General features: G+C 55.4%; 4 protein-coding genes across 7 annotated transcripts; 1 reads left to right on the top strand and 3 right to left on the bottom strand.

Moving 5' to 3' along the window:
• Positions 1–556: 556 nt before the first annotated feature.
• On the bottom strand, positions 557–1,814 carry TIMM8A (translocase of inner mitochondrial membrane 8A). Its single transcript, XM_062502972.1, has 2 exons — positions 1,692–1,814; positions 557–1,332 (listed from the first exon to the last, which is right to left on the bottom strand). Exons 1-2 carry the CDS (start codon positions 1,812–1,814, stop codon positions 1,171–1,173), a joined length of 285 nt encoding a protein of 94 aa, XP_062358956.1. The 3' UTR covers positions 557–1,170.
• Positions 1,815–2,041: 227 nt separating this feature from the next.
• On the bottom strand, positions 2,042–12,931 carry BTK (Bruton tyrosine kinase). Of its 4 annotated transcripts, none has more exons than XM_062502775.1 (20): positions 12,869–12,926; positions 11,754–11,831; positions 9,784–10,161; positions 9,523–9,621; positions 9,186–9,254; positions 8,599–8,680; positions 7,002–7,130; positions 6,828–6,895; positions 6,156–6,337; positions 5,795–5,857; positions 5,503–5,557; positions 5,094–5,176; positions 4,857–4,984; positions 4,645–4,719; positions 4,146–4,317; positions 3,659–3,875; positions 3,342–3,406; positions 2,779–2,897; positions 2,519–2,676; positions 2,042–2,411 (listed from the first exon to the last, which is right to left on the bottom strand). In XM_062502775.1, exons 3-20 carry the CDS (start codon positions 9,922–9,924, stop codon positions 2,340–2,342), a joined length of 1,977 nt encoding a protein of 658 aa, XP_062358759.1. In that variant the 5' UTR covers positions 9,925–10,161; positions 11,754–11,831; positions 12,869–12,926; the 3' UTR covers positions 2,042–2,339. The 4 variants fall into 4 exon arrangements, with proteins under 4 accessions (XP_062358759.1, XP_062358760.1, XP_062358761.1 ...); XM_062502776.1 differs by having other exon boundaries at positions 9,529–9,621; XM_062502777.1 differs by having other exon boundaries at positions 9,803–10,161.
• A 1,009-nt stretch (positions 12,932–13,940) lies between these two features.
• On the top strand, positions 13,941–16,949 carry RPL36A (ribosomal protein L36a). Its single transcript, XM_062502701.1, has 5 exons — positions 13,941–13,974; positions 14,212–14,317; positions 15,071–15,138; positions 16,673–16,795; positions 16,881–16,949. The coding sequence occupies exons 1-5, from the start codon at positions 13,972–13,974 to the stop codon at positions 16,899–16,901; spliced, it is 321 nt and encodes a 106-aa protein (XP_062358685.1). The 5' UTR covers positions 13,941–13,971; the 3' UTR covers positions 16,902–16,949.
• Positions 16,950–18,606: 1,657 nt separating this feature from the next.
• Positions 18,607–23,535, bottom strand: GLA (galactosidase alpha). The gene is made up of 7 exons (XM_062502700.1): positions 23,366–23,535; positions 23,000–23,174; positions 22,622–22,799; positions 21,059–21,150; positions 20,016–20,177; positions 19,243–19,440; positions 18,607–19,059 (listed from the first exon to the last, which is right to left on the bottom strand). Exons 1-7 carry the CDS (start codon positions 23,533–23,535, stop codon positions 18,796–18,798), a joined length of 1,239 nt encoding a protein of 412 aa, XP_062358684.1. The 3' UTR covers positions 18,607–18,795.
• Positions 23,536–24,193: the final 658 nt, after the last annotated feature.

The following is a 24,193-nucleotide window of genomic DNA, read 5'->3' as shown; positions in this document are numbered from 1 at the left end:
CACTGTCACTCCAGGCTTCTCAGAGCCCTGCAGCATACGAGCACTGCCGAAATGCTGCTGCCTTCCCGGAGAGCTGATCAGTAGTAGGTTGTTTTTCCAGTTTGAAGCTCCTCTTTGTGAGCTGGGGGCAGAGGTCCGGGAAGACACACCCACAGGCCTCCCATCACTGACCTCCACAGGTGAAGGTGCACGAGGTTATAAAGCAGCTGGTTAGTTATTCCCTGCATTTAGTCTTTCTAAAGAAACAACTCTCCAGGACAACAGGAGCTGTTAACTTTTTAGGGAAGAAGAGGAAAGGCCAGAGCCTCTCCCAGAAACAAGTTTGATTCATGAGATCAAATTAATTGAGCAACAAATCAGAATTCAGAAAAGGCCTTCTAGCCAGAAGACAGTTTTGCCCCCTTCCTACTAATTTTGCCATAACTAGGATCACTGGGAAGGAGGGGGAGTGACAAGAAGGCCAGATTTTCCATTCTCAACAGTGATCTATCTGAAAAAATGAGAATCTCATATTAAAAATTGACCCAGTTAATATTTATTACATTTACCCAGGGAAAGCAGTTAATGGAGCAAGTCAGCATCGACAGAGTTGTGCTGCAGTGTGAAAATTGGTCACTTGGCCATATGAATGATTTACCTACAGAAGCCTGGAAATATTTTCCAGCAGCGGCACTGCCTGGGATGATCACTATTCCAAACATGCTCTTCTTGCTCAGGGTGCCTGTCCCAGCCTGCACAGCACAGCGATGGTGCCCGGGGGCAGGTGAGGATGTGCCCAGGAGGGCTGGTTTGTGCAGCACTATTTAAGGCAGCGACCGTGGGCTGGCCTCACCCAGAGCCGAGCTTCCCATCAGCGCTGCGACCATCCATGAAACGAGCATCAGCAGCCCTCTGCTCAGCCGAGGGGGCACATTCCAAACGCTCCCTGCACGGCACCGGGGTCCCGGCACAAAGGCGGCCGCTGGCCCGCGGGGCCAGGAGCAGCACATCACCCCGACCTGGAGCGTCCTTGTGTCTGTTGTGGGCTCTCATCTGGCTGCAACTTCCCCGAGACTGGCATTTAATTAAATCCTAACCCCCCTCCCCCGAGCTGATCCTGGCTCCTTCGGGCAGCGGAGTGACCAGGAGCGGTCACGGGCGAGGGCCTGGCGTGGCGCGGCTGGGTCCGGCTCAGTCGGACAGGCTCTCCGAGAAGGCCGACTTGGATTTCTGCGTCTGCTCCAGCCGGTTCAGGATGAACTGGCTCGTGTCGATGAAGCGCTCCACGCAGTTCACGAAGCACGTCTCAGCCCGGCTGTCCAGCTTGGGGCCCGGCTTGTCCATGCACTTCTCCTGCACACAGCGGGGTCCCGTTGGTCCCGGGGGGCACCGCAGCCCGCACCGGGGCCGTGCCTCTGGGCATCTCCAGCCCCCGGACGCGCTCCCCCCACCTCGGGATCCCGGTCCTCCTGGGACCCTCACCCCTCGGGACCCCTCCCCACGCGTGTCTCTCCCCGCCCCGCCGTTCCCGGAGAGCCGCCCCCTCCCGCTCTGTGCTCACCGGAGCTGGGGCTGCTCCCACGGCGGCTCCATTTTGTCCCCCTCATCCTCCTCCCCCCGGGGGACAAAGGTCTGCGCGGCCTCCCAGCCCGCCTGTGCCCCACCATCGCGACCGGGTCACCGGAGCCGGCGGCCCTTCCCGCCGCCCGTACCCAGCAGAGCTCGGTCATCTGGTGCACCAGCTGCTGGAAGCGCTGCTTCTGCGTCTCCACCTCGATGAAGCGCTGGAGCTGGGGGTCGGCCCCGCCCAACCCGGCAGCGGACGGCGCGTCCATGGCGCTCCGGTGTCCCCCCCCCCGGTCCCTCCCGGTGCCACCGCGCCGCGACCTTCACGTGCCGCCGGTGCCGCGCCCGCCCCTTCCGCCCGCGCCGCGCGCACGCGCCCACCCGCCGCGCGCCCCCTGCCGGCGGGGCGGAGCGGCCGCAGCCCGGGAGACCGTGGAACCGTTTTATTGTCCCGGACCGGACCGGACCGGACCGGACCGGACCGGGGTATGGTGGAGCCCCGGGCGGTGATGGAGCTCTGAGCATGTGATGGAGCTTCAGGGATGCAATGGAGTTCCAGGGATGTGTTGGAGCTCCAGGGGTGTGATGGAGCTCCAGGGCAGCGATGGAGCTCTGGGGATGTGATGAATCTCTGAGCGTGTGATGGAGCTGTGGGCACGGCCGTGGGGGTCCCCCAGGCTCCTGCACGCCCATGCCGTGTCTGTGACAACCGTGCCGTGGTACCACCCGGTGTGCGGGTCTGTCCCGCTGGGCAGTGGCAGCGCTGGGCAGGGGTCAGCGGGCAGTACCCACGGTCAGCACTCCTCGTCAGCGATGTCCAGGATGCTGCCCAGCAGCGCGGTGAAGGTGGGGCGCTCCTCAGGCTTCTGTGGGGCGAGAGCAGAGCCTGGCTGGAGTCCATGTCTGTCCCAGCTATAGCCTGGGGAGCCCTGCCACCCTGCCAGAGGTGTGACCAGGGGTGAAAGCCACGCACCTCGCGCCAGCAGCTGTACATGATGGCATAGACCCGCTCCGAGGCCGCCTGCGGCCGGTACAGGCGCAGGCCTTGGATGACGTGCTCAGTTGTCTCGCTGTTGTTAAACCTCTCATAAGGCATCTTTCCCAGGGAGTAAACTTCCCACATCAGGACGCCTATTTAGGGGGAACAGCAGGGAGAGCTCATAGCATTGGAGCACCTGTAGCTGGTTTGCAGAGGAGTTCCCAGTCTCCAAATCATCAATGCTGTGCCCTTACCAAAGGACCAGACGTCAGACTTGCTGCTGAACTTGCTGTACAGCAGCACTTCAGGGGGAGACCACCGCACTGGAAATTTGGAGCCCATGGAGCTTGTGTACTCATCATCTAACACGTACCTGCAGCAGGAAAACGGATCAGGGTGCCTCACATGGATTTCACATTTTGTTCCTCCACACAACTGACCAAACCCGAAAGGAATGAGCAGCTCAGAATGACCAGAGGTTGCAGATCTGCATGGGTTTCAGCAGTAAGTGTATGTTGGTCAGGATTGCAGAGGAGATTGGCTGACTTGGAAGCACAACAAAAAGGGGGTGTGGAGAGAAAGCTGCAGCCAGGAGACTAGAGGTAGGGGAAACAAGATGCAAAGAGAGGGGGAAAGGGTCAGAGGAAGTAAGAAAGGGAGGGTGGAAAATGGAGAGGCAAAAGGTTGAGCCAGGCAGATGAAACAGGAAGACAATGGGAAAGCAGAGCTGGAGGGTGGTGGGGACAAAGCCTTAAGTGTAGAATTGATGGAAGGAGGAGATGGGGTGCTGAAAGTGACACAGACACATCTACCAGACCTGGAAAGACCAAAATCTGACACTTTCACAATTCCTTGGTCATTCACCAAACAGTTTCGAGCAGCCTGTGAATGGAGAGATGGGGACAGTTACTTCTACCTACTCTTCCTTCTTCCATCCCCCTGCAGCAGGTGAACTTCATCTCATCCCCACCCATTGAACACTTCATCTCACTTTGTCCTGCAAGTTCACCTGGACTGGGGCAAGCTAGAAAGTCCTCAGCAAAGAGCAAGCAAGGCCTCCAAGCATCCTATGTATTTATGCAGTGGTGACTTCCCTGGTGGGATTTTGCCTGAACAAAGCAGCCACAGCCTTACCAGGTCTCTGTGCAGGAACTGCTTGGATTCCAGGTACTCCATAGCTTCACAGACATCCTTGCACATCTCCAGCAGCTCAGCAGGCTGGAACCGCTGCCGTGTTTCCCTCAGGAAGTTCAGGAGGCAGCCATTGGCCATGTACTCAGTGATGATGAAGATGGGACGCTGCTTAGTGCAGACCCCATAAAGCTGCACCAGCTTCTCATGAGACAGGTTCCTGTGTTGGGAACAAAGGCAATTCTGAACATCTAGAAAGCCAGGCAGCAAAGGAAGCGCCTGTGAATAAGGAGAGTTTGGGAAGGGAAGGTGTTTCTGGCCCAGCTGGCAGTGGAAAACCTCACCAAGGAATCAGCACAAAATCAGTGGGATCTTGGATGCATTTTGCAGAGTATGGGACTGCTCAGGACTGTCCCTCCACACCTCCCAGGAGTGCAGCCATTCTGGTAAGGATCATCCAACACTGACCTGCATGGTGCTCACCACTTACATCATGACTTTGGCTTCGTCAATAAACTCGTCCTCTGACATGGAACCCTCCCTGATCATCTTGATAGCAACGTTGTACTGGCCTCTCCATTTCCCATACTTCACCACACCAAACTGCCCCGTCCCAAGTTCCTTCAGGAAGGTCAGGTCCTTGGGGTCGATCTCCCATGACCCTAGGACACAGTGTGAGTGTGATGTGGGTGCAGGTTACCTCCCTGCACGGTGCTCCCAGTCATCTAGCAAGCCCAAGAAAAGGTCACAAGCATTTGCTGCCTGAAAAATCATCCACAAAATCAGAAATCTGTTCCTCCAGGGAATGGGAGCAAGGTAGCTTGTGGGGTCTTTTGGTCAACACTATGACCAGAGGGCATTTGGGAAGTCGTTCCTGGGAAGGCTATGAGCCATGGGACAGCAAGGATCCCAGTTGTCCCCAGAAAGTTGCTGCTAGCAGAAACAAACCCTGCAACCAGGAAACTACAAGGTAGCCCAGGCTGGCTTACCATAGCCAAGGCCAGCTGTTGAAGGAGCACTTTTTTTGTGCTGAGACACGGGGTACTTCAGTCTGGATATGAGCCCTGAAACACAGCAGCAGAGATTGCCACCTGCCACATTCCAGCAGGGAACACAACTCCTGCCTTTGGTGCAGGAGGGTGGGGATATCATGGTGCCAGTGAAAACACTGTTGGCTTCACTCTGTCTCCAGAACACTGACCTGCAGAGTTGTGCTGGTGGTATGTGATAAGCTCTGGGATGCTGTTGAAGAGGTGTTTTTCTGCCAGGTAATACTGATTCTGGGGGGTGCAGCAGACGACATAGTGGCGGATCGTGCCTTGGGGGTCTCTGGAGAGGGAGAACATGAGGTCAGTGCCATGGGGAGGAGAGGCAGAGGGTGAGGGGTGCCTGGAGGGGCCCTCTGAGGGGGGCACAAGCTGTTCTTAGAGCCACTTACGCAGAGGACTTGGCATAGACAGAGACAGTGTATTTCCCTGTCTTGCTGGTGGAATCTCGGACAATGAAGCCCCCTTCCTTACCCTAAAACAGAAAGGGGAAAGGGCACTGGGTGGTTGTGGGGAGGTGTGACTGTAACAGGCAAAACTTCAAGTGAGTGAAGATCACAGCATGGCTGGAGAGGATGCACGGAGACAGAGGAATCCTACTTCCAGTGCCTGCATGGGAGGCCACCTCCTGAAGTGGCTGCCTGGAGAAGCTCACATTGGGATAGGGAAGGTTCCTGGGGCTGTTGAGGAAACATTCCTCTCCCAGCAAAGCCAGGATTGGTCCCATGCTGGACACAAAGTGAGAACAACTCACGGAGGGCTGATGTGTAGAACAGACCCAGCCTCGGGGGCAACACTTACCTCCTGTTTCAGCAGCTGCTCCGCTTGGCTCCGAGTGATATTCTTTGAGTACCACCTGGAACAGGGACACAGCCATCAGGGAGATCTCTACAGCCACCTCTCTCCCCAGCCCAACCAGGACAGGGCAGAGATGCAGGGCAGGGATGGCTGCCAGGGGCTGGAGGCTGTCAGAGGATGTGGAAGAGGGACAATGACCCAGCCAGGCTGGGCTCACAGGCTGTGTAGAGCAACAACCAATTGGAAAATGTCTCCAACCAAGTGCAACTCGCCAGGTCCCTGTGCTCTCTCTTACTCAAAGATCTCCAGGGAATTTCTGGCTTCAGTGACGTAGTTGCTGGGGATGTATCCTTCCCTCCTGCAGGAGAAAGGGGGCTGGTCACACTCTAATGGAGGAGGCCAAGAGAAAAGGATATTTCTATCTCAGGAGGCTGAGTAGAAATAGGCTAAAAAACTTTGGTACAAACCCATCTGGGGAGGGCTGACACCACAGCTGGTTTCAGCCTCCTCCCCCTCCTCCCCAGGGCAGGCACAGGTGGGCAGGCAGCCTGTCCTCACCCTTGGGGTGCCAAAGGGGTGTGTTTGCCCACCAGTGCCTGAGCACCAGGACAGGGCAGTGCTGCAGAGCCATGGCCACGGGCAGTGGGAGCTCTCACCCGTTCTTGTCAAGGGCTTTCCACCAGGGCAGGTGGCTCTCCTCCAGGATGAAGTACTCCTCGCCCTTCTGCAGCTGCAGGTCCTGTGCATTCATCGGCTCGTAGTTGTAGAGGGCCACCACCTTCTTCATCTCCCCGGCTGTGCTGGGGGCTGGCTCGGGAGGCAGAGGCTTCATCACCATCTTCCCAGGGAGAGGGAGAGTGTGGGACACGGTCAGGCTTGCACACACACCATGTGAGACCTTCCCAAGCCTGGGAGGGTAGTGGTCTCAGGCAAGGTCAGCATAGTGTTTGTCTCAGCTCCCACATGTATCTCTACCAGAACACAAATTTCCTCTCACTGGACTTTTTATCAAACCATTTTCCCCCATCTCCAGAAAAGGTGTTTTCTTTTTACCTTTTAGCTGAACCTGTGACTCTTCCAGCCTACATCAGGGCTTTAATCTCTCAGCTGCCCTGGGAAATCTCAGGGTTGAGATAATTTGACTCTCCTGTACGCCCTTGGGCTCCATCCCCTGTTTCAAGCTCCTTCTCCCTTAAGTCACCATCTTGACCTCCCTCCCCAGAGCAAAGTCCTGGCCTGTACATCTCTGAGCAATCACTGAACACGTTGCCTTTTCCCAGGCAGACTTTTCTCCAACACTTTGGAGAAACCCTGATGTTGGCCTTTACCTGGTCCTCCTCAGGAGTCGGGGGAAGGGGCTTCTTTGTCTTGCGATGGGACCGCCCAACTTTTAAACCTTCAGAATAGAGGAGGGGTTAAGGTGAGAAAAGATCCCTGGCTCTGTGTTGCAGTGGTCCCCAGGGCGCGGGGACGAGGCAGTGGGAGGGTGCCTGGTGTCTTACTGCCATTCCTGCTCTCCAGAATCTGGCAGCCCATGGCATTCTTGGCTGTCTGGGAGCAGCACAGGTACTGGCCGTCGATCCAGAAGCAGGGGTGGTACTTCTGGACCAGGTCGCTGTTGTACCGAGTCACTGTGGCAGAGGAGGGGAGATGTGTGTGACCCAGGGCCGCGTCCCCAGCCTGCTGCAAGAGCTCTCTGCTCCCTGAATGCAAACTCTCAGCTGCATTAAATAATTTCCTCTCAGCTGTGCTGCTGTCCCCTGATGTTCAGGTTTCCCTCAGTTTACCACTCTTGTTTCAGTGCTGTGGCTCTGCAGTCCCTGTGCCCCAGGGAAGGGCCAGGCTTGGCTCTCAGATCTGATTTAAGCTCTTGAGCAGCTCTGCAAAGGGGCATGAACACGCTTGAAGCCAGTCACAGAAGGACCTGGTCCTCCTGCCAGCCAAAATATCCAATAACCCCCAGGCTGCTCTGGCCCATGGTTCACAGCTCTTTTGAGTCCTTTTTTTTCCCAGAAGTGGGGTGGGAGGCCAGTGCTGTGCCTGGCTTTTCCATGGGGAGAGGAGGGTACTACCACTACCCTGTGCCTGCTCAGAGACTTCCCTTGCAGGGAGAATATTCCCTTGCCAGGCAGGCTGACCAGCTTCCTCACACTTCTCCCCAGGCTAGAGGGAACACTGGATGTGCCTAAACACTGCCAACAGCCTGGGGCTGGCCCTCAGCAGCGGCATAGGATGCAGAGAGCCCATTCTCTTGGCAGAGTAAGAGGACGACATCCTGTCAGCAGAAAGGCAGTATTTTCTCTCCTTTCCCTGTGACTCTACGCTGGCTTGAGCTGCCAGAGCAACCCTCCTCCCCTAGCAGGGAAGTGGGGAGAGGACTGGCCGCTCTGCTGGGGCTCTGGTGAGATAACTGACTTCCCCGTTATCAGCCTGCCCCTCTTCCGCCTCACTCAAGCCAACTTCCCCGTGTCAACTCAAGCAGCTAATCCCACCCTGCCAGCACAAAGCCACAGAAACACACACACACATACACACACACACACACACACACACACACACACATATGCAACAGGAGGCACATACAGGCAGCACCAGCAATATTTTGGGTGGTCGGAGCTCTTCGGCACAGTGCTGCTGCAAACATACTCCCAGCTCAAGAAAGGAGAACCCACCCAGCTGAGCAGTAGCTCAGCATCACCAAGCAAGGCTCAGTTTGGGAAAGATGTTCCCTGGCTCCCAGCAGGTTTGTGGTCCATGTTTCCTAAAGCACTGGGCACTCAGCCCTCATATGCCAAGGCAGCACAGCTGTATGGCCACATCTGTTCTTTCCTCTTGCCCTCAACGACTTCTGAGCCTGCTTGAGCTACTTTGGAGCAAGTTTGTGAGAAGTCAAGGAGCTTCAGCCGAGGCAGCTGTGGTGCTGCACAGGGGGACAGTGCCCACCTGCCCCGGGCAGGAGCAGCTTGCTGTTCCTCAGACATGGGATAGGGTAACCATGAGCCTGCGAGCCCACGGGAGCCTGGCACTGTGGGTCAGGCTCAGGCACAGCTGAGCGCCCGTGTTGGCTTCCCAAGGGAGCTGCAGAGCCCCCGCACTCACCGCTCTTCAGCTGATGGATCCAGCGTTTGCGCAACTCCTCCGTCGGGGAGAAGATGTAGAGGGGCCCTTCGTCATAGACCACCTGCAGGACCACGGGCAGGGCTCTCACGGCAGGCACGGGGGGAGCCGAGCCTTGTGGCCACCCCGAGCCAGCCCTGCCGGTGTCTGCTGGCCCCGCACGGTGCTCACGGGACCGTGACAAAGAGGTTAAAATAAGCCCCCTCCCCCGAGACTTTCCACTTCCCTCTCTGACTTTCGGTGTGCCGGGGGTGCTAGCAGGGCCGGCAGCTGGGCTGGGGGCTGAGAATGCAGCCAGCATCCCTCCAGCATCAACCAGGGGACTGAAAGGGGCAGGACAGAGCTCAGAAGCAGGTTTCCATCTTAAAGAGAGCTGGCTCGGGGCTCAGAGATGCTCACCTGGCTGCCCCAAGCAGTGTGGACAGCAGCAGAGAGTCCCCAAGCAGCTGAGTGACACCTGGCACCGGGGCAGTGATGCCATGTTTGACCCCAGGCCCCTGTGGGATCCTCCCCTCAGGACCTGTCACCAGGCAGAGTGGACCAGCAAAGAGGGTACGGTGAAAACTCACCTGGAAGGGGTAGGGGAACCGTTCAATGATTGAGATCTGCTCCATGTTGTTGTAATCCTCCCCTTTCCTCTGGAAGAGAGAGGCAGAGATGGATGCTGGCATCCTATTGCTCAGCTGCTGGCATCCTGTTGCTCAGCTGCTGGCATCTCCTCTGGAGCAGGCCCCCAGCTTTTTGACATCCCCCTGCTCTGCATCAAGCTGAACCCCTGGTGTGGTATGGACAGAGTCCCCCACGCCAAGCAGGGCTGTTCCCCACTACCACCACCCCAGGGACTCTCTCTACTGCCCCAGTGAGGGGACAGGAGGACAGATGAAGGGATCCTGGGACCCTCCTCACCAGGACCTGTCGCTCAGGGGGAGGGTTGTTTTCAGGTGCCACTGTCTCCACACAGGTGATCTTCTCAATGTCCACGGAGCCCTTCTTACTGCCCCGGCGCTGCAAGAGACAGTCTTGGTTCAAATGGTCACCAAGTGGAGACCTGGAGAGACTCAAACCAACCCCTCTCCCTGTCTAACCCCCCTTGGGCTACGTGCTGGCAAGGGACAGCTGGTGACCCCGGACACTGGCATGGCACAGCCCCTGTGGCTGCAGACTCACCCCCCGCTCAAAGTCATACTCGTAGTAGGACAGCTTGCTCTCTGTCAGCAGGAACAAGCGCTTCTTGAAGTTGAGGGGAGATGTTTTCTTCTTCTGTTGTGAGCGCTTCAAGAAGATGCTCTCCAGGATGACACTGGCCATGTCTCCCCCGTGCTGTGCTCACCAGGTTGCTGTGGGCAAGATAATGCTGGCACGGCACTTGCTCAGCCCAAAACCTGCTGGACCTCACTCGGGTGCACTCTCTCCCTTGCCCCAAGGGCAAACAGGGGGTGCTGGGACCCCCACAGCAGGGGGAACCAGGCTGCAGACCAAGACACCACCCAGATGGCTCCTACTCCTGCTGAAGAGGCGCCCAGGATATGCAAGATGGACAGAGAGCTGGAGAAGGAGGGAAATGGGGGAATCTTGGAGCCCCAGGGAGGAGCACAGAGCCAGCTGTGCTACCTCCAGGCGCTCCTCCCCTCCAGCTCTGTGCATGTGAGTCTGTGTGGGCTGTTTCCTCCTGCCCCACCGCAGCTACTGTGTGCTGGGGACGTGCTGACTTGGCAGCGTGCAAGAGGTGGCCACAGGAGACCAATCCCTGAAAAGCTCTGGGTAGGTTCTGGCCTGAAAAGTCACAGTGCAGTGCTACCCAGAGCATGGAGTAGCCCCAGAGTCATCCTTCTCCTGTGTGCCCATGGAGCCTGCAGGAGTGTAGGGATGGAGCTCAACCCCCCTTCCTCCCCTGTGAGCTGCACTTGCCGGTGGCCAGTCTTGAAGGGCTGCCTCCAGCCAGCAGGCAGAAGGGTTAAATCCTCCCCCAGCCATCAGCAAGGCTCCCCTGAGTCTCTCTGGGGAAGGGCAGGGCAGGAAAGGGTTCATGAGAGCCTTTCCTCCCACTGCTGCCTGGCCTTTAGGGGCTGGAAATTGCTCTGGCCCATGTCTTGGAGCAGCCCATGCATCTCACCCCATCCCTCCATGCTGTACCCAGGAACTGCAGGTGGGCCCAGCACCCCAAAAGCCACGTGGCTGGAGCTGTGGCTGTGACCAGCACCTGACTGCAGTCTGGGGAGCTAATGAGTGAGCTGTGTGGAGCCACTGCTGAGCTATGATTCCCTGGAGCCCAGCTCCTTGTCTCCTGCCTGACCACCTACAGTCCCTGCTTCCCCTTCACCCACACCTTGTTCCCTTTTTTCCTCCTATAAGCACAGCTTTGGAAAGTAACCCGGGATAAGCTATTTTTCTCCCCTGCTCCCCACAGCCCATCTCCTCAAGGGGAGGCTCAGAAGTGGGCCAGAGATGAGGGTTCAGCCCCCCTATTCCCCAACTGAGTATTCCATCCACTCTCCCCACACAGGAGATGGACATTGGCTCACTCACAATAGGGATCAGGTGGATGCCAGGACCCAGTCCCCCACACTGTGCCTCTCTCCAGGGCAAGTGACAGCCTGAGGACAGGAGCAGAGGTGTCCTCCCATCTGCTGGGATTGCCCAGACCCTCCCAGCACAGCCCCTGCTGCTGCATTACTGGCCCATGCCCCACTAGAGAGGCTGGGGACAAGCAGGATTCCCTCTCCCAGGCTTCCCTCTCCCCTCCTTGTGGCTCTTATGGCTTGGACCTTTCCAGCTTGTTTGGGTGGTCAAAAAAACCCCAACTTAAAAAATTAGTCATCAGAGTCTTCTGGAAGAAGCAGCAGCCTGAGTGTGCTGATTGAGGCCCCAGAAAGAGGGATCTGGGGTCCCTGCAGGTAGCTGGTGTGGCCCCTGATCCCCAGACTGCTGACAGGGTGGTAGATGAGCCCAAGGTGACCCCGGATCCACCCTGTAGCCCTGTGCCTCATTTTGCCTACTTATGAAGTGTGGCTGCTGATCCTGTGTCCCAAGAGCAGGAGGGCTCCCATTGTCCTGCCTGGCACAGACACTGGGGCTGAGCAGAGGGGCCCTGGGCTTGAGCCCATCCCAACTGCAGTGCTAGGTCCCTGGAGCTTTACCTGGAGTCACAGCAGCGGGGTCATGGCCAGCAGTTCCAGGCAGGTGGGACACGTCCTCACTGTGTCCTCTGAATGGAACTGCCAGAGGGGAAAGGACAAGGAATGTCTCAGAGGGCTGTTGTGCCCCATCATGGCACAGCATCCCTGTCCCCAGCAGTGCTACCAGACCTGCTCTGTCCTTGCCTGTCCTTGGCGTACTGGGTGCCCCATGGGGCTCACCCCCACTCACCGCCACTGCTGGGCTGTGACAGCAGAGTGACGAGTGGGTGGGTGGAAGTATGTCCTGTGTCCTCCCCTCCAGCTAGTGTGACTTCCTGCCAAGCTCACACCTTGGCCCAGAGTGTTCTGAGACCACCACCATGTCCAGCACACGCTGCTGGCCTCATGGACACTGTGTCCCACCATGGTCCCAGGGCCATCCCATCTCCACAAGCTCTGGCTATGCCTGATTCCTGATAAGGAGCTGAGCCACTGCTGCCTGATGTGGGGCTGGTATGCCTGGGACAAGAGGGAAGGGTGACAGAGTGTATGTCAGTGACAAACTTCACAGCCCACATGTTGCAGGGCTTGAGCCCTGAGGGTGTCAAAAATGATGGGTAGGAGGGACAGAGGGGGAAACCTCCTGCATGGGAGAGACTTGTGAGCAAACCCAGAGCTGTACCCCAGCAGTGACCACTGCAACAAGCACAGGTGAGGAAAGGCCAAAGTCACTGGCAGAACCCCAAGCCCTGCTCTTGGCCACTCCTGAGGACCCTGGCACCCATGCACCACTGTGATTCCCTGCTCCAGCTCAGCCTGCAGCCCTGGCAACCTCACCCCACCTCCCAGCCCCGCTGCACCCCACAGCCCCATGGCCAGGTGACCAGGGTCAGATGCCACCTGCTTGGAACTGGTCAGGCTGTGGGACAAAGCAGAGCCCTCCCAGCTTGGCTCACCCACACCATGTGTCCTGTGCCCAGCGTGGCTCTCCTGCCCTCAAGGAGCCCATCACAGGCCACATGGAGCATCCCACCACCCGAGCTGTCCCACAGCCACATCAGCAGGGTCCTGCCAGTGCCCAGGACCCCAGAGCCCAGTGCTGCCCCATGCCATGGCTCCCAGGCCTCCACACTCACCGAGCCCTCCCGCCGCCGCTCCGGCCAGCTGGGGTCCCGTGGTGCACCCACCCTGGCGGGTTGGGGTGGCTGTGGCAGCAGGGACAAGGAAAGACTGCAGGGTGCGCAGGGAGGAAGGACGGGGCCGGCCAACCCCACCCTTTCGGTTCCCCTTTTTTAGTTTTCTGACTCAGAGGCAGCATTTGTGTTTCCTCCTGCAGGCAGCTGTGCCATTGCTATGGGGTCACCGGGCCACCGGCCGTGGCCAGAGCCTGCCCTGGGCTGTGGGCAGTGCTGAGTTGGCTGACCATCCCTGTGTTGTCCCAAAATGGGTTCTTTCACTCGATGTGCATGGGGCTGATCCCCACACAGAACCGAGATATTTTTATTTACAGTTCTGTGTGGAAAGAGGTTTTGGTGGCAAATTCACAAAGCCAGCAGAGCAACTGTCAAAACTTTGTCACTGTTTATACATTTTAGGAAATGAAAATATTAATTTTCATTGGCTACAGATTACATCATTCATTAGTAATCTATCTTGTAGTGTTAAATGATTCCCTCATTTCTTATGTTAATTAGGCCACATGTTCAGTCTTCCTCTTCATTTGGGTCAGTGGTTTCTCCAGTCAGTGCTCCGTGAGCTGGCGGTGTGATCTTCCGGTGCTGGAATCTCTCTTGTCTACTCAGAGCTGATTCAGCACAGTTGTTGAGTTAGCTTTGCTAGTTACATCCTTGTCTTGAGAGATCTGCCAGCTGTCCCCATGCTCCTAAATTGTGCATTCTCTGTGCCCACTATCAGTGGTAAATCCTTCTTCCCAATCCCTGTTAACTTCCACCCAGGTCTGAGATCAGTGAAACACATCAAGCCCTAAACCTTAACAACCTTAAGGCAACTCTATGGACACATAATTTGTCTTTCAAACACCTGGACGTCACCTGCACCCGGCAGATCCCACAGGCCCCCACCCCGGTCACACCCCCAGCCTCCCGCCCATAGCTATCGCCCACCGCCAGGGGGAGCTGTGCCCTGAGCCCGCCCTGCACGCTCCTCTCTATGGTTCCCAGCTCACATTCACTTCCGCTTCCGGTCAGCGCTTCCTCTCCGGGCCGCCGCCGCCGCCAAGATGGTGAGTGCTGGAGCTAGGTTGGGCTCCATCCGCCGGCATCCGCTCCGGGGCTGCGCCGCGCCGGGCTCCCTTCGCTGTGATGGGTGCGTGCTGGGCGGCCGGGCCGGCGCGGGGGCTTCTCCATGCCCGGATGGCAGCGTAGGGCCCGAGGGAAGGGGAAGGGGGGGAGCGGGGCCTTCGGAGCGGGATGTGGCGTATGCGCCGCGGCCTTGACGGGCTTCTCCGCTTGTCCTCCAGGTGAACGTACCGAAAACCCGCCGGACCTACTGCAAGAAATGCGGGAAGCACCAGCCGCACAAGGTCACGCAGTACAAGAAGGGGAAGGACTCGCTCTACGCGCAGGGTGAGGACGGGCTCGCTCCGGGGCTGCTGCGGGCGGTCCGGGTGTCGTGCGCCCTGCAGGGGTGGTATAGATTGGGAACATTTGTATGGCTGGGGAGGACAGCTTGACCTAAAGGATGTGGTGTACAATAAAGGGAAGTAAAACAGTAAGACAAAGGGAGAAAGATTAAAGATGTGTCAGCCCAAAGGAGTTTCAGATGGTTGTAGTGTAGAAATGTTTAATTAATTGGGGAATTAATTAGTGGTCTGGGTGAAACCTAGCTGGCTGTGAAAGCACAACTGGAGCAGGCTGGAAAGCCCAAAGGAGAGCCCTGCCTACTGAGCAGGGTGAGTTTAAATGAGTTTAAAATGTGCTGGCCCTTCAAGTTGAGGTGAAAGAAAGTGAGTCCAGTGGTAGTGCCACCAGTAGTGATGTGGATGAATTAGGCAAATATCACTTGAAAGGATTGTATAAATATTTCTGTGTGCTGGCTTTGAGGATTTACTGTGTAGCACCCTTCTCTGCACAGAACTCTGAATAAATCAAGTCCCAGGACCTTGTGTGTCTATTGGCTGCACAGAGAGGAAGAGCTTCCACTTTCAGGGCAGCACAAGAGCTGTGCCCTTGGGCCGAGCACAAGGCTGCTGGAGAAGGGAGGCACTGTTCTGCTGGGCTGTGCAGAGATAGGCTGAGCTCTGCTGAGATTTGGGAAGTGCCAGTTGTGCTTGTAGCATCTCCTAGGTTGTTGCCTGACCAGAGCTGTTTTTCCCACAGGAAAAAGGCGCTATGATCGGAAGCAGAGTGGATATGGGGGCCAGACAAAGCCCATCTTCCGTAAAAAGGTGAGTGTTGCTCCTCAGGAACAGGAAACTTCCTTGGCAACCCACATGCCCAGCTGAGGGAGGATTCCTCAGTGCTCTGCTCTGGCTGTGCTAGAGCAACTCTGCTGGCAGTGCAGGTGTCCCCTCCTCATCACAGAATGGGTTGGGTTGGAAGGGATCTTAAAGGTCATCTTGTTCCAGTTCCCTGCCATGGGCAGGGCCACCTTCCACTATCCCAGGTTGTTCCATCCAGCCTGGCCTTGGACACTTCCAGGGATGGGGCAGCCACAGCATCTCTGGGAAACCTGTGCCAGGGCCTCCCCACCCTCAAGAGGAAGAATTTCTTCCTATTCTAAATCTAAATCTCTTGTTAGTGTGAAGCCATTTCCCACTGCCCTGTCACTCTGTGCTCTTTTAAAAAAAGTCCTCCATCTCCCTTGTAAGCTGCCATCAAGTACATGGCTCATCTCCTCGCTGTCCTGTCTCATGGAGATGCTCCTCATTTGCAGGGTGATTTGGGCTGTGTTTGCAGAGCAGGTTCTCACCTTTGCTTCAAGGGAGTGGGGTCTTTCTGGGAAGGATATTTGCAGTGTAGGGAATGTTTCCTTCACTGCTTGCCAAAGGGGAAGGGCTTGGCAAAGGGAGAGGAGCTGTCTGCTTTCTTGGTGTGGTATTTACAGCAGGGAAGCAAAACCCAGTGGATGGATTTGTTACTTTGTGTGAAATGTTCAGTTATGCTAGTAGAGCTGCTTGGATTGTTGCTGGGAAGCCCTGGTGTCCTGCTGGATGTGTACAGGAAGCCTTCCAGCACAAATAAAATAATGAGGCAGTGGATCTTCAACTTGACTTTGTCCCAGGAAGTGGGGAGACCTCACAGAAGATGCTTCTGCAACCAGGATACACCAAGCAGCTGCATTGCTGGCACTACCTGTGCAGTTGGGAACAATTCCCTGCAATTTCCATTTCTGTTTTTTCCCAGTCAGCATTATATAGATGATTGGCTGAGCTTTTTAGCTGGTGGTTACAGCCCTGTCCAGCTGCTACAGCAGCCTCCCAGCTTTGGGTTCTTCCCTCTTCAGTCGTCCAGGTTTCATCCAATTTCAGAGTAGCTGCAGGTCTGCATTGAGCCTGTTGTGTCACTGCTCCTTCCAGAGAAAATTTGCCAGTCCTGTTACTTCCAGATGTTTCTTTTGCACAGCTTTCTTCTGGATTTCTCCTGAGCACTGCTGGTCTGTGCTCCCACAGTGTAAAAGTGTATGTTTCTTGCTCTGTTCGGTGGAACAGACTTTTCCAGCATGGCTGATCCCTGCAGGAACCAGCTCTGCCCACTGAATGCTTTTGCCAGTGCCTTTTTTTGTGAAGATACTGATCCTTAAAAGTTCCTTCTTGTTTTCAGTGGAGGAACTCTTAACTGTGCTTGTAGTCTCTCTCTGCACTTTGGGAACAAACGGAATGTTCAGGAGTGCGAGGGAACAAGCTCTCTCTCCCTGAGAGCAACAGTTTGTCTGCTTGGAGATGTATGATTTATTGAAACACCCTGTGCTCCTCCTCCCAGGCCAAGACCACCAAGAAGATTGTGCTGAGGCTGGAGTGTGTGGAGCCCAACTGCAGGTCCAAGAGGATGCTGGCAATTAAGAGGTGCAAGCACTTTGAGCTGGGAGGAGACAAGAAGAGAAAGGTGAGCTTGTATTCTGTGAGTGGCTGAGAAAGGGGGGTAGCACTCAGTGGTGAATAAACTCATTCTTGTCTCTTGCTTCTTACAGGGCCAGGTGATCCAGTTCTGAGCATCATTCTACTCATCGTTACGGACCATATTAAAGTAATTGGGTTCATCCCTTGCTTTTTTTAATGTGTTTTCTCTTGGGGTGGGAGCTGTGAGGACATCAGCTCAGCAGGGAGGTGTTCCTTTCAGAACCATTTAACAGAACAGTTTTTAACCTGGCTTTTGTAAAATCCCTGCCAATATCTGGGATTCCTTTACTGTGTTTCCAAGAGGTGTTCTGGAATGGGGGCCAGTGACTTCTCCCTGAATTGCCCCTGCACTTGGCCATAGGCCCCTTTTTACAAACAGCTGTACTGCCCTGGGGACCGAAGGCCTGGGAGCAACCACTGGGTTTGATACCTGCACCATTAGGCAGGTGCCATTAGCTGGGACAGCTGAGAGAGGTGAGGGACAGCTCCATGCCTGTGGTTGCTCCTGGCACATGGTGTAACAGGCCTCAGCTGCCTTCCCCTGTCCCAACTGCTCTGGCTCCTCTTGGCATTCTCCTTGAAGGAGGAAGGCCAAGCACAGCAGTGAAGTTTCACATGGGCAACAACCAGAGTGCGGTAGATTGTGGGGACAGGCTCCAGGACAGCTTCCCTGTAGAGAGGAGCATTTCTGGAGTAGGACATCTGCTGTTAGCAGATGCTGGGAATGCAATACAGAGTTCACCCTGAAGGGCAACTTTCTTGTACTGGAAATGGAGCTGGAGGATGGAGATTATGTGAAGATGCCTCTTCACATCTTCGTAATGATTGAGAGCACTCACTGAATTGTAAGGGAATCTGGTTTTGCTTATAAAATACTGGCTGATGTGATGGCCTTTGTAGATTGGTGTAGGCAGTGGTGGCTTTGGCCTGTGGACTTTGGGGTGGACAGTATGGCTGTATTACATCTGCTGCACCGAGTGCTGTTTCTAGTAATCGTGACAAATTTCACAAAAACTTAAGTGACTGGAACAAACTGGCCTGTTTTCTAAACCATTATTTAATTTCAAATACCATGCTGTACTCTTGTATACTGTGACTAAGAAAAAGCATAGCCTTTTAAAGGGATTTTAATCAAAGTGCTTAATCACAGAAGAACAAATCAAGAAATCCCGATTGTATTGTAGTCAGAAGATAACACACCTGCACGTGATGGTTGCTTAAGCGATTATCTGTTTCCTGTCTTGGAGAGCCCATGTTACTCAACCTAAAGGCTGCTGCCAGCAGTGGGAAGCGAGCACACAGGCATTTCTGGGAGGCAGGATTCATGGAGAAAGGGGACTCCAGTGGCCATATGAAGGATAGAGTGGGAGTTGTCATCTAAATGGAAGTGACAGCCACTGGTGAGAGATTCCTGGAGTGAGGGGAAACTCTCCAAAACTTGGGTGCTAAGGCATGATAGCAGCTGTCAAGAAAGTTGCTATGAAGTGCAACGGTTCATGTCAGTCCCTGAGTTGTTAGAAGGTGGAAGTGCATGTCCATGCTCTTGAATGAAGTGTTTGGTTTCCTCAGTGGGGGTGGGACCAGCTTTTCTTGGACTGTGTGTCCTGGTCTGGAAGAAAAAAGCAAGGTGGCCAAGGTGTGTTTCCCTATTGTCCCTGAAATGCCCAAGGACAGCTATAAGATGCTGCCTTATGCATTCCTTGCCTTTCCTTGCCTGGTAGTGGCAGTGGGCATAAATAGGAGGTGGTGCCCTGCTGGAGCCCCTCCAGCCCCTTGGAGGAGTTGGGTGAGATGGCAGGGAAAGAGGCACTGCTCTGCTGTTCACCCTTTCTGTTATCTCTTGATGATGGAGTGATGGCTATTTGTCACATTAGGCTGAAAGTTCAGATAATGAATGGCTGAGAAAGGCACCTGCTTGGAAGGAGGAGATGAGTTTCCTGCCACAAATTCAGACAGAGCCTAAGGCTAAGATTGTCTCTGTGCTGCCTATAGTGGCAGGACTTTGAGCAGCACAGTGCCTGTGGGGTTCACCTCCACGCTCAGGGATGAGATCCAGCTGTAAACACCCCAGTCTCTGCTGGCTGGCAGCACCTGTCGGATGGAGCAGGCTGGGTTGCAGGCCAGCCCATTGCCCAGGAAGGTGAGGGAGAAGGTGAAATTCTGGGGTCCTCCAATCTCCTGATAGTTCAGCACCGCCACAGCATAGGCTCGGCCAGACAGGGGCCGCTCCCACAGCTGAAAGTTCTTGTTCTGCCAAAGAGGAAACAAACCCAGGGCTTAGGCTGTGGGAGGCTGAAGTGGTGCTCTTCACGCCTGTCTGTTCCAGCAGGCTTCAGTAACAAATGGCCTCACTGGGCTCCTGCTCCCAAACCCTGAGCACCTCTCCATCCCTCCTGTACCCCACTCTGCAACCCCAGCGCTGTCCTGCTGTACCTTGATGAGCTGGTATCCCTGCTTGCCCAGTGGATCCTGGTTGATGGCAATCACCTCTTTATTCTGGAGCAGACACTTGGCCTCAGGACTGATGTGCCTCAGGTCGTTGGACATGAACAGGGGAGCAGCCATAATAGCCCACATGGCCATCTGAGTCACCGACTGGTCCCAGCTCAGCCCAAAGTTTCCAATCACCAGCTATGACAAGCAAACAAAAAGTGCCTGGTAACGCTGCCTGCTGAGGAGAAACTGGGCCACCAGTACCAGGAAATCACAGGGTGGGACCTCTCTTTGGAGCCTGGCTAGATAGGCTGAGTGCCACAAGCAGGACCAGGCTGGTTGGGAAAAGCAAGGCATGACTGCGTGGCAATTTAGGATGAGTCCCTGGTGAAGTGAAGAAAGCTCTTTAAGTGGCTAGGCAGTGTTTAAGAATGTGTTTGGATTCAGATCCTTGCAATGCTGGCACCCAGGGGGTTTCACTCTGGTGGGATATCAGCACATTGGAGACTGCCCAATGCCACACCTGTGTTCTGAGCTGGTAGTGCTTGTGGAGATTGCAGGACAAAAATATGGTGCTTCCTTGGTACTATCAATAGCTGCAGTTCTCTTTTCCTTTCTACCCTAGACCTTCTCATCATGATCCTGATCCTAGGGTCCCATCATAGCCCTGCCCCTCGGTGTTTCTCCCCCTTGCTCTCCCTTCCCATTCTTAGCCTGCTGAGGGAAGATTTTTTTGCTGATGCTTCAAGTGGGGTGGGTGTTGCTGTACTTGCCATGTCCGGATCATTCCAGCCCCCTGGCCCAGCTATCTTCACAATGGTGTCCTGGTGAAGTGCTGTCCAGTCTAAGATACTCTTGATGCTGCTCCAGGAGTCATAGACATCATAGAAGTTCCTCCAGTGATTGCAGTACTGTTTGATCTCTGTGTAATTGGGCTGCCAAAACAAGGAGTGTGATTAGACAGCATACCTGGCTGTACGACAAGAGTGTCCACAAGGCTAGACTGGACCAAAGGTAGCTTGGGGAGAACCAGGGTAACACCTTCCCTCACCAGCTATCTGGATGATCTCTAGTGCATGTTGATTCCCTTGAATACTTTGTGGCCAGTAACTCCACAGTAACTGATATGTTCTAGACAATACTACTGCTCCCCTTGGGAGAACAGTTGTAGCCACCAACTCTGTTAGAAAATTCCTTCACAATTTTACTGAAGGTGTGACAAGGCCAGTGGGATTAGACTGTAATATCCCAGTAATTATGGCAATTTCTTGGGTTTACACCCTTTGGTGAGTAATGCATTTAATTCCAGTGGGAAGGAATGGCACCATCCTGTCACAGTGGCACAGGGGAAGCCAGCTGTGGGTGGAGGGCAACATGTCAGTTGCAGACCCTGGCTGGCAGAAATCTGTCACTGAACAATGTGAAAGATGTCACAAAGCCTCTTTCATGGTCCCCACAGCTGTCTATAAGGCTGAGCCTGCAGCAATATGTGTTCAGCAGCTATCTCCTGTGTGTCTGCACTGCCAGTGGTTTGCTGCTTGGCTCCTTAGAGGGAGGAAGCTGTGGGGTTTTTTGGCACATTCCATCTGGGCTGTGCCTTCATGCTGAAGGATCCTACTCAATCTGTTTCAGCAGAGCAATGGTTCAGGAATGCTTCAGGGATCTGGAAGAGAAAGGTTTTTTCCTCCATTTTACAGCCTTGCTTTCTGTCAGAATGAAGAGGAGCAAGTTCCTCAGAATGCTGTTTTGCAATCTTAAATGTTTTTCTCTTCTTCCCACTTGAGCCCCTGGATAAACCTTGAGAGGCACTTCTTACCTGCTGCACAGGCCTCACGTAGAAAGGCCACTCACAGGAGTACACAATGCTCCTTCCAGTCTTGTTCAGGGCCAGAGACATGCGCCTGTATCCTAAAGAAAGAGGACAGACAGAGTTTGCACAACTTCCTTGGTCACACTGCAGAACTAACCTAATGTCACAGGTTCAGGTTTCAGTTCAAGTCTTGCAAAATTAACATTGAACACATTTTTGTGGTTGAGGCACCCTGGGGAGGACAGGGGAATTTAAACTCTGCTGCTGGTCACCTGCCTCCCAAGGACAGGAGCTTTGCTTGGGCAGGCTGTTGCTCCAAGACTCCTGACCCCTTTGTACATACAGCCAGGGGAAAGAGGTTAAAAGCTTTCCTGTGTGGCAGTTTTCCTCTAAATACCCAGGAAATAAAGTCAGCATCTATCAAGCAGTGCAGCTTTGCTGGGTAATGTAGGAGTACATTCTCATGAGGCACTTGCGCCATATGGACTGGGCAGGAATGCAAAAGCTCTAGTTTTTCCTGTCCTTGTCCCCAAACAGCCCTGAAGTCCCTTCCAATTGGCAGAGAGGGAATGAAAAGTCTCCTCTCAGTACAACTGCACTGTATCTGGGTTACACATGTGATCCAACAGGAGCTCTCAGCTCAGCTGTCACTCAGGGTGCTGAGCTGTGCTCCTGTCTCTGGCAGTTGGCATATGCCCCACCATCTGGCTTCGATGGGATTGTCACTTGGGTAGGTTCTCCCTGCCAGGCAGAGACAGGACTTTGTGCAGGACTCCTGCTGCCAAACATGATGGTACTGACTGTGCCAGCAGCCAGAGAGCCCAGTCAAGAGAAAAAAGCTTTCCAAGTTAAAGTGTTCTTCCCACAAATCTACTTCTGTGGCCCTGGGATTTGCCTGTGCTTCAAAAGAGTCTGTAGCCAAATGCCCTCAGCACAGGGAGCTGCTGAGCTTTCAGCTGCTGGCTTGCCAGCCTTTGTGCAAATAGCTTTTAAAGTGGTATTTACACTGATGTGCTTTAAAAGGAAAACCCCAGTAGGATTTTTATGCCATAACTCCCTTCATTTTTATCTGTTAAAAGCCCTCTGAACTGCTCCTTTCATGGCTGACACAAGCTGTTCTAGCTTCAGGCTGATGCACGTTGACAAGGTCCCACCAAAGGGATTAAGGGTTAAGTGTGTGAAACGCTCTGGGCTCCCCTGCAGAAGGGCAAAGCCTTCTGCAAAGGTGCTGAGTTAATAGCTGAGGGAGCAGGCTGCACAGGCACCCCCAGAGCACACAGTTTATGTGTCTGTGCTCCAGGCTCTGGGCTGAGAAAGCTCATTTTCCGAGCTGTGCTTGAAGGAGAGCTCCAGGAGACTGAGCAGGTAAAAACACTTAAGGCAGCAACACTCAACACCTTGGGCTTGAGAAGAGAGCCTCAGATTTGCTTTTATAAGTTCCTTCAATTAGTATGCTCAGGGAAAAGCCAGTCCCTGGAGCCTCATGCTGGGCCTAGAATTGCTGCTGCCTGCAGAATATTCCCACCCATGGGAATACCACTCACCCAGCTGCCTGGAGCCCATGCCTACCTTCTGCCAGCAGGTCCAGTGAGTCAGAGTTGCAGCCATCAAATTTGAGCAGGTCCACACCCCAGGAAGCAAATGTCTGGGCATCCAGGTCATAGTAGTTGTAGCTGCCAGGGAAGCCAGCACACGTCTTGTTCCCAACATCGCTGTAGATTCCCAGCTTCAGACCCTTGGAGTGGACCTGTGCACGCAGACAGAAACAGACTCTTAGGATGGGGCAGCTACAAGGCAGGAATAAGAGGATTTGGGGCACCAAGAGAAGCAAAACGGCATTGTGGTAGGCAGGGCCTTATCTCAGCAGTGATGCAGCCGTACCCACCCAGCCGTCCTGCCCTCCCCTGCTCCCAGGCCAGGTCACCACCGTGCCACGGTGGCACTCACGTAGTCGGCCAGCTTGCGGATCCCACCGGGGAACCGTTTTGGGTCTGCCTGCAGCCTGCCCTGCTTGTCCCGCGTCGGGGCCATCCAGCAGTCGTCAATGCAGATGAACTCGTAGCCGGCGTCCCTCCAGCCCTCGGCAGCCATCCTGTCAGCCATCTCCACGAACAGCTGCTCGCTGGGCACGGCCAGGGCGGACCACCGGGAAAGAAAGCGGAGAACGTCGGATGTCTACCAGCGGCACAGCCACAGGGCTGGGCGGGCAGGGGACACGCGGGACAGCGCGGGGAAGGCACGGCGGCTGCCAGAGCACCGGGCCGGCTGTCCGCTACCTGGGCTGCCCCGGGTACCCGTGCCCCGCGGCGGTACCTGACACAGCGGCGCGGGTCGGCGGCGCAGTCGGTGCCGCACAGGAAGCGCTCCCAGTGCAGCCAGCCCATGGGCGGTGTCCGCGCCAGGCCGTTGTCCAGAGCCAGCGCCGCCGCCACCGCGGCCGCAGCCGCCACAACCCAGCGCAGCATCCACCGCGCCGCCGCCATCGCCGCGGGACCGCCGTGTGATTGACAGCCCGGATGCCAAATCTTCGGGGTGCTGGCGGGCGGGGCTGACCGTGAAGCCAATCGCGCGCGGCACCGCCTGTCCCCGCCGCCAATCCCGGGCAGCGAGGCGCGCATCGCCCCACCCCCTTCCGAGGGTCACGTGGAACTGTACCACGTGACTGAGGCGGAAGGGCTCATGGCGGCAGGGTCGAGTGGTGCCAGCGCTGCCGGGAGGTGCCGGGCCCGGGGCGGCACCGTCCGTGTGCCCGCCAGCAGCGTGCCCAGCCGGCCAAAGGACCGGTGGCACATGGCCGCTACAGCAATAGTGTGGCCAGCAGGACCAGGGCAGTGGTTGTCTCCCTGTGCTGGGCACTGCTGAGGCCACACCTCGAGCCCCTTGTCCAGTTCTGGACCTCTCAGTCCAGGAAGAACATTGAGCTGCTGAGTCAGTAAAGCTGGGGAAGGGTCTGAAGCACGAGTCCTATGAGGAGAGACCGAGGGAGATGTGGGGGCTCAGCCTGGAGAAAAGGAGGCTCAGGGGTGTCTTTACCACTCTTCACAGCTCCTTGACAGGAGGGGGCAGCTCTGCTCCCAGGGAACAAGGGACAGGAGCAGAGCATATAATCTCCGGCTGTGTCAGGGGACGTTTAGGTTGCAT

The sequence above is a fragment of the Cinclus cinclus genome, chromosome 15 (genome assembly GCF_963662255.1).
Source record: "Cinclus cinclus chromosome 15, bCinCin1.1, whole genome shotgun sequence".
NCBI lineage: Eukaryota > Metazoa > Chordata > Aves > Passeriformes > Cinclidae > Cinclus > Cinclus cinclus.
The sequence above is the reverse complement of the archived record's forward strand: the minus strand, read 5'-3'. Positions and strand labels throughout refer to the sequence as shown.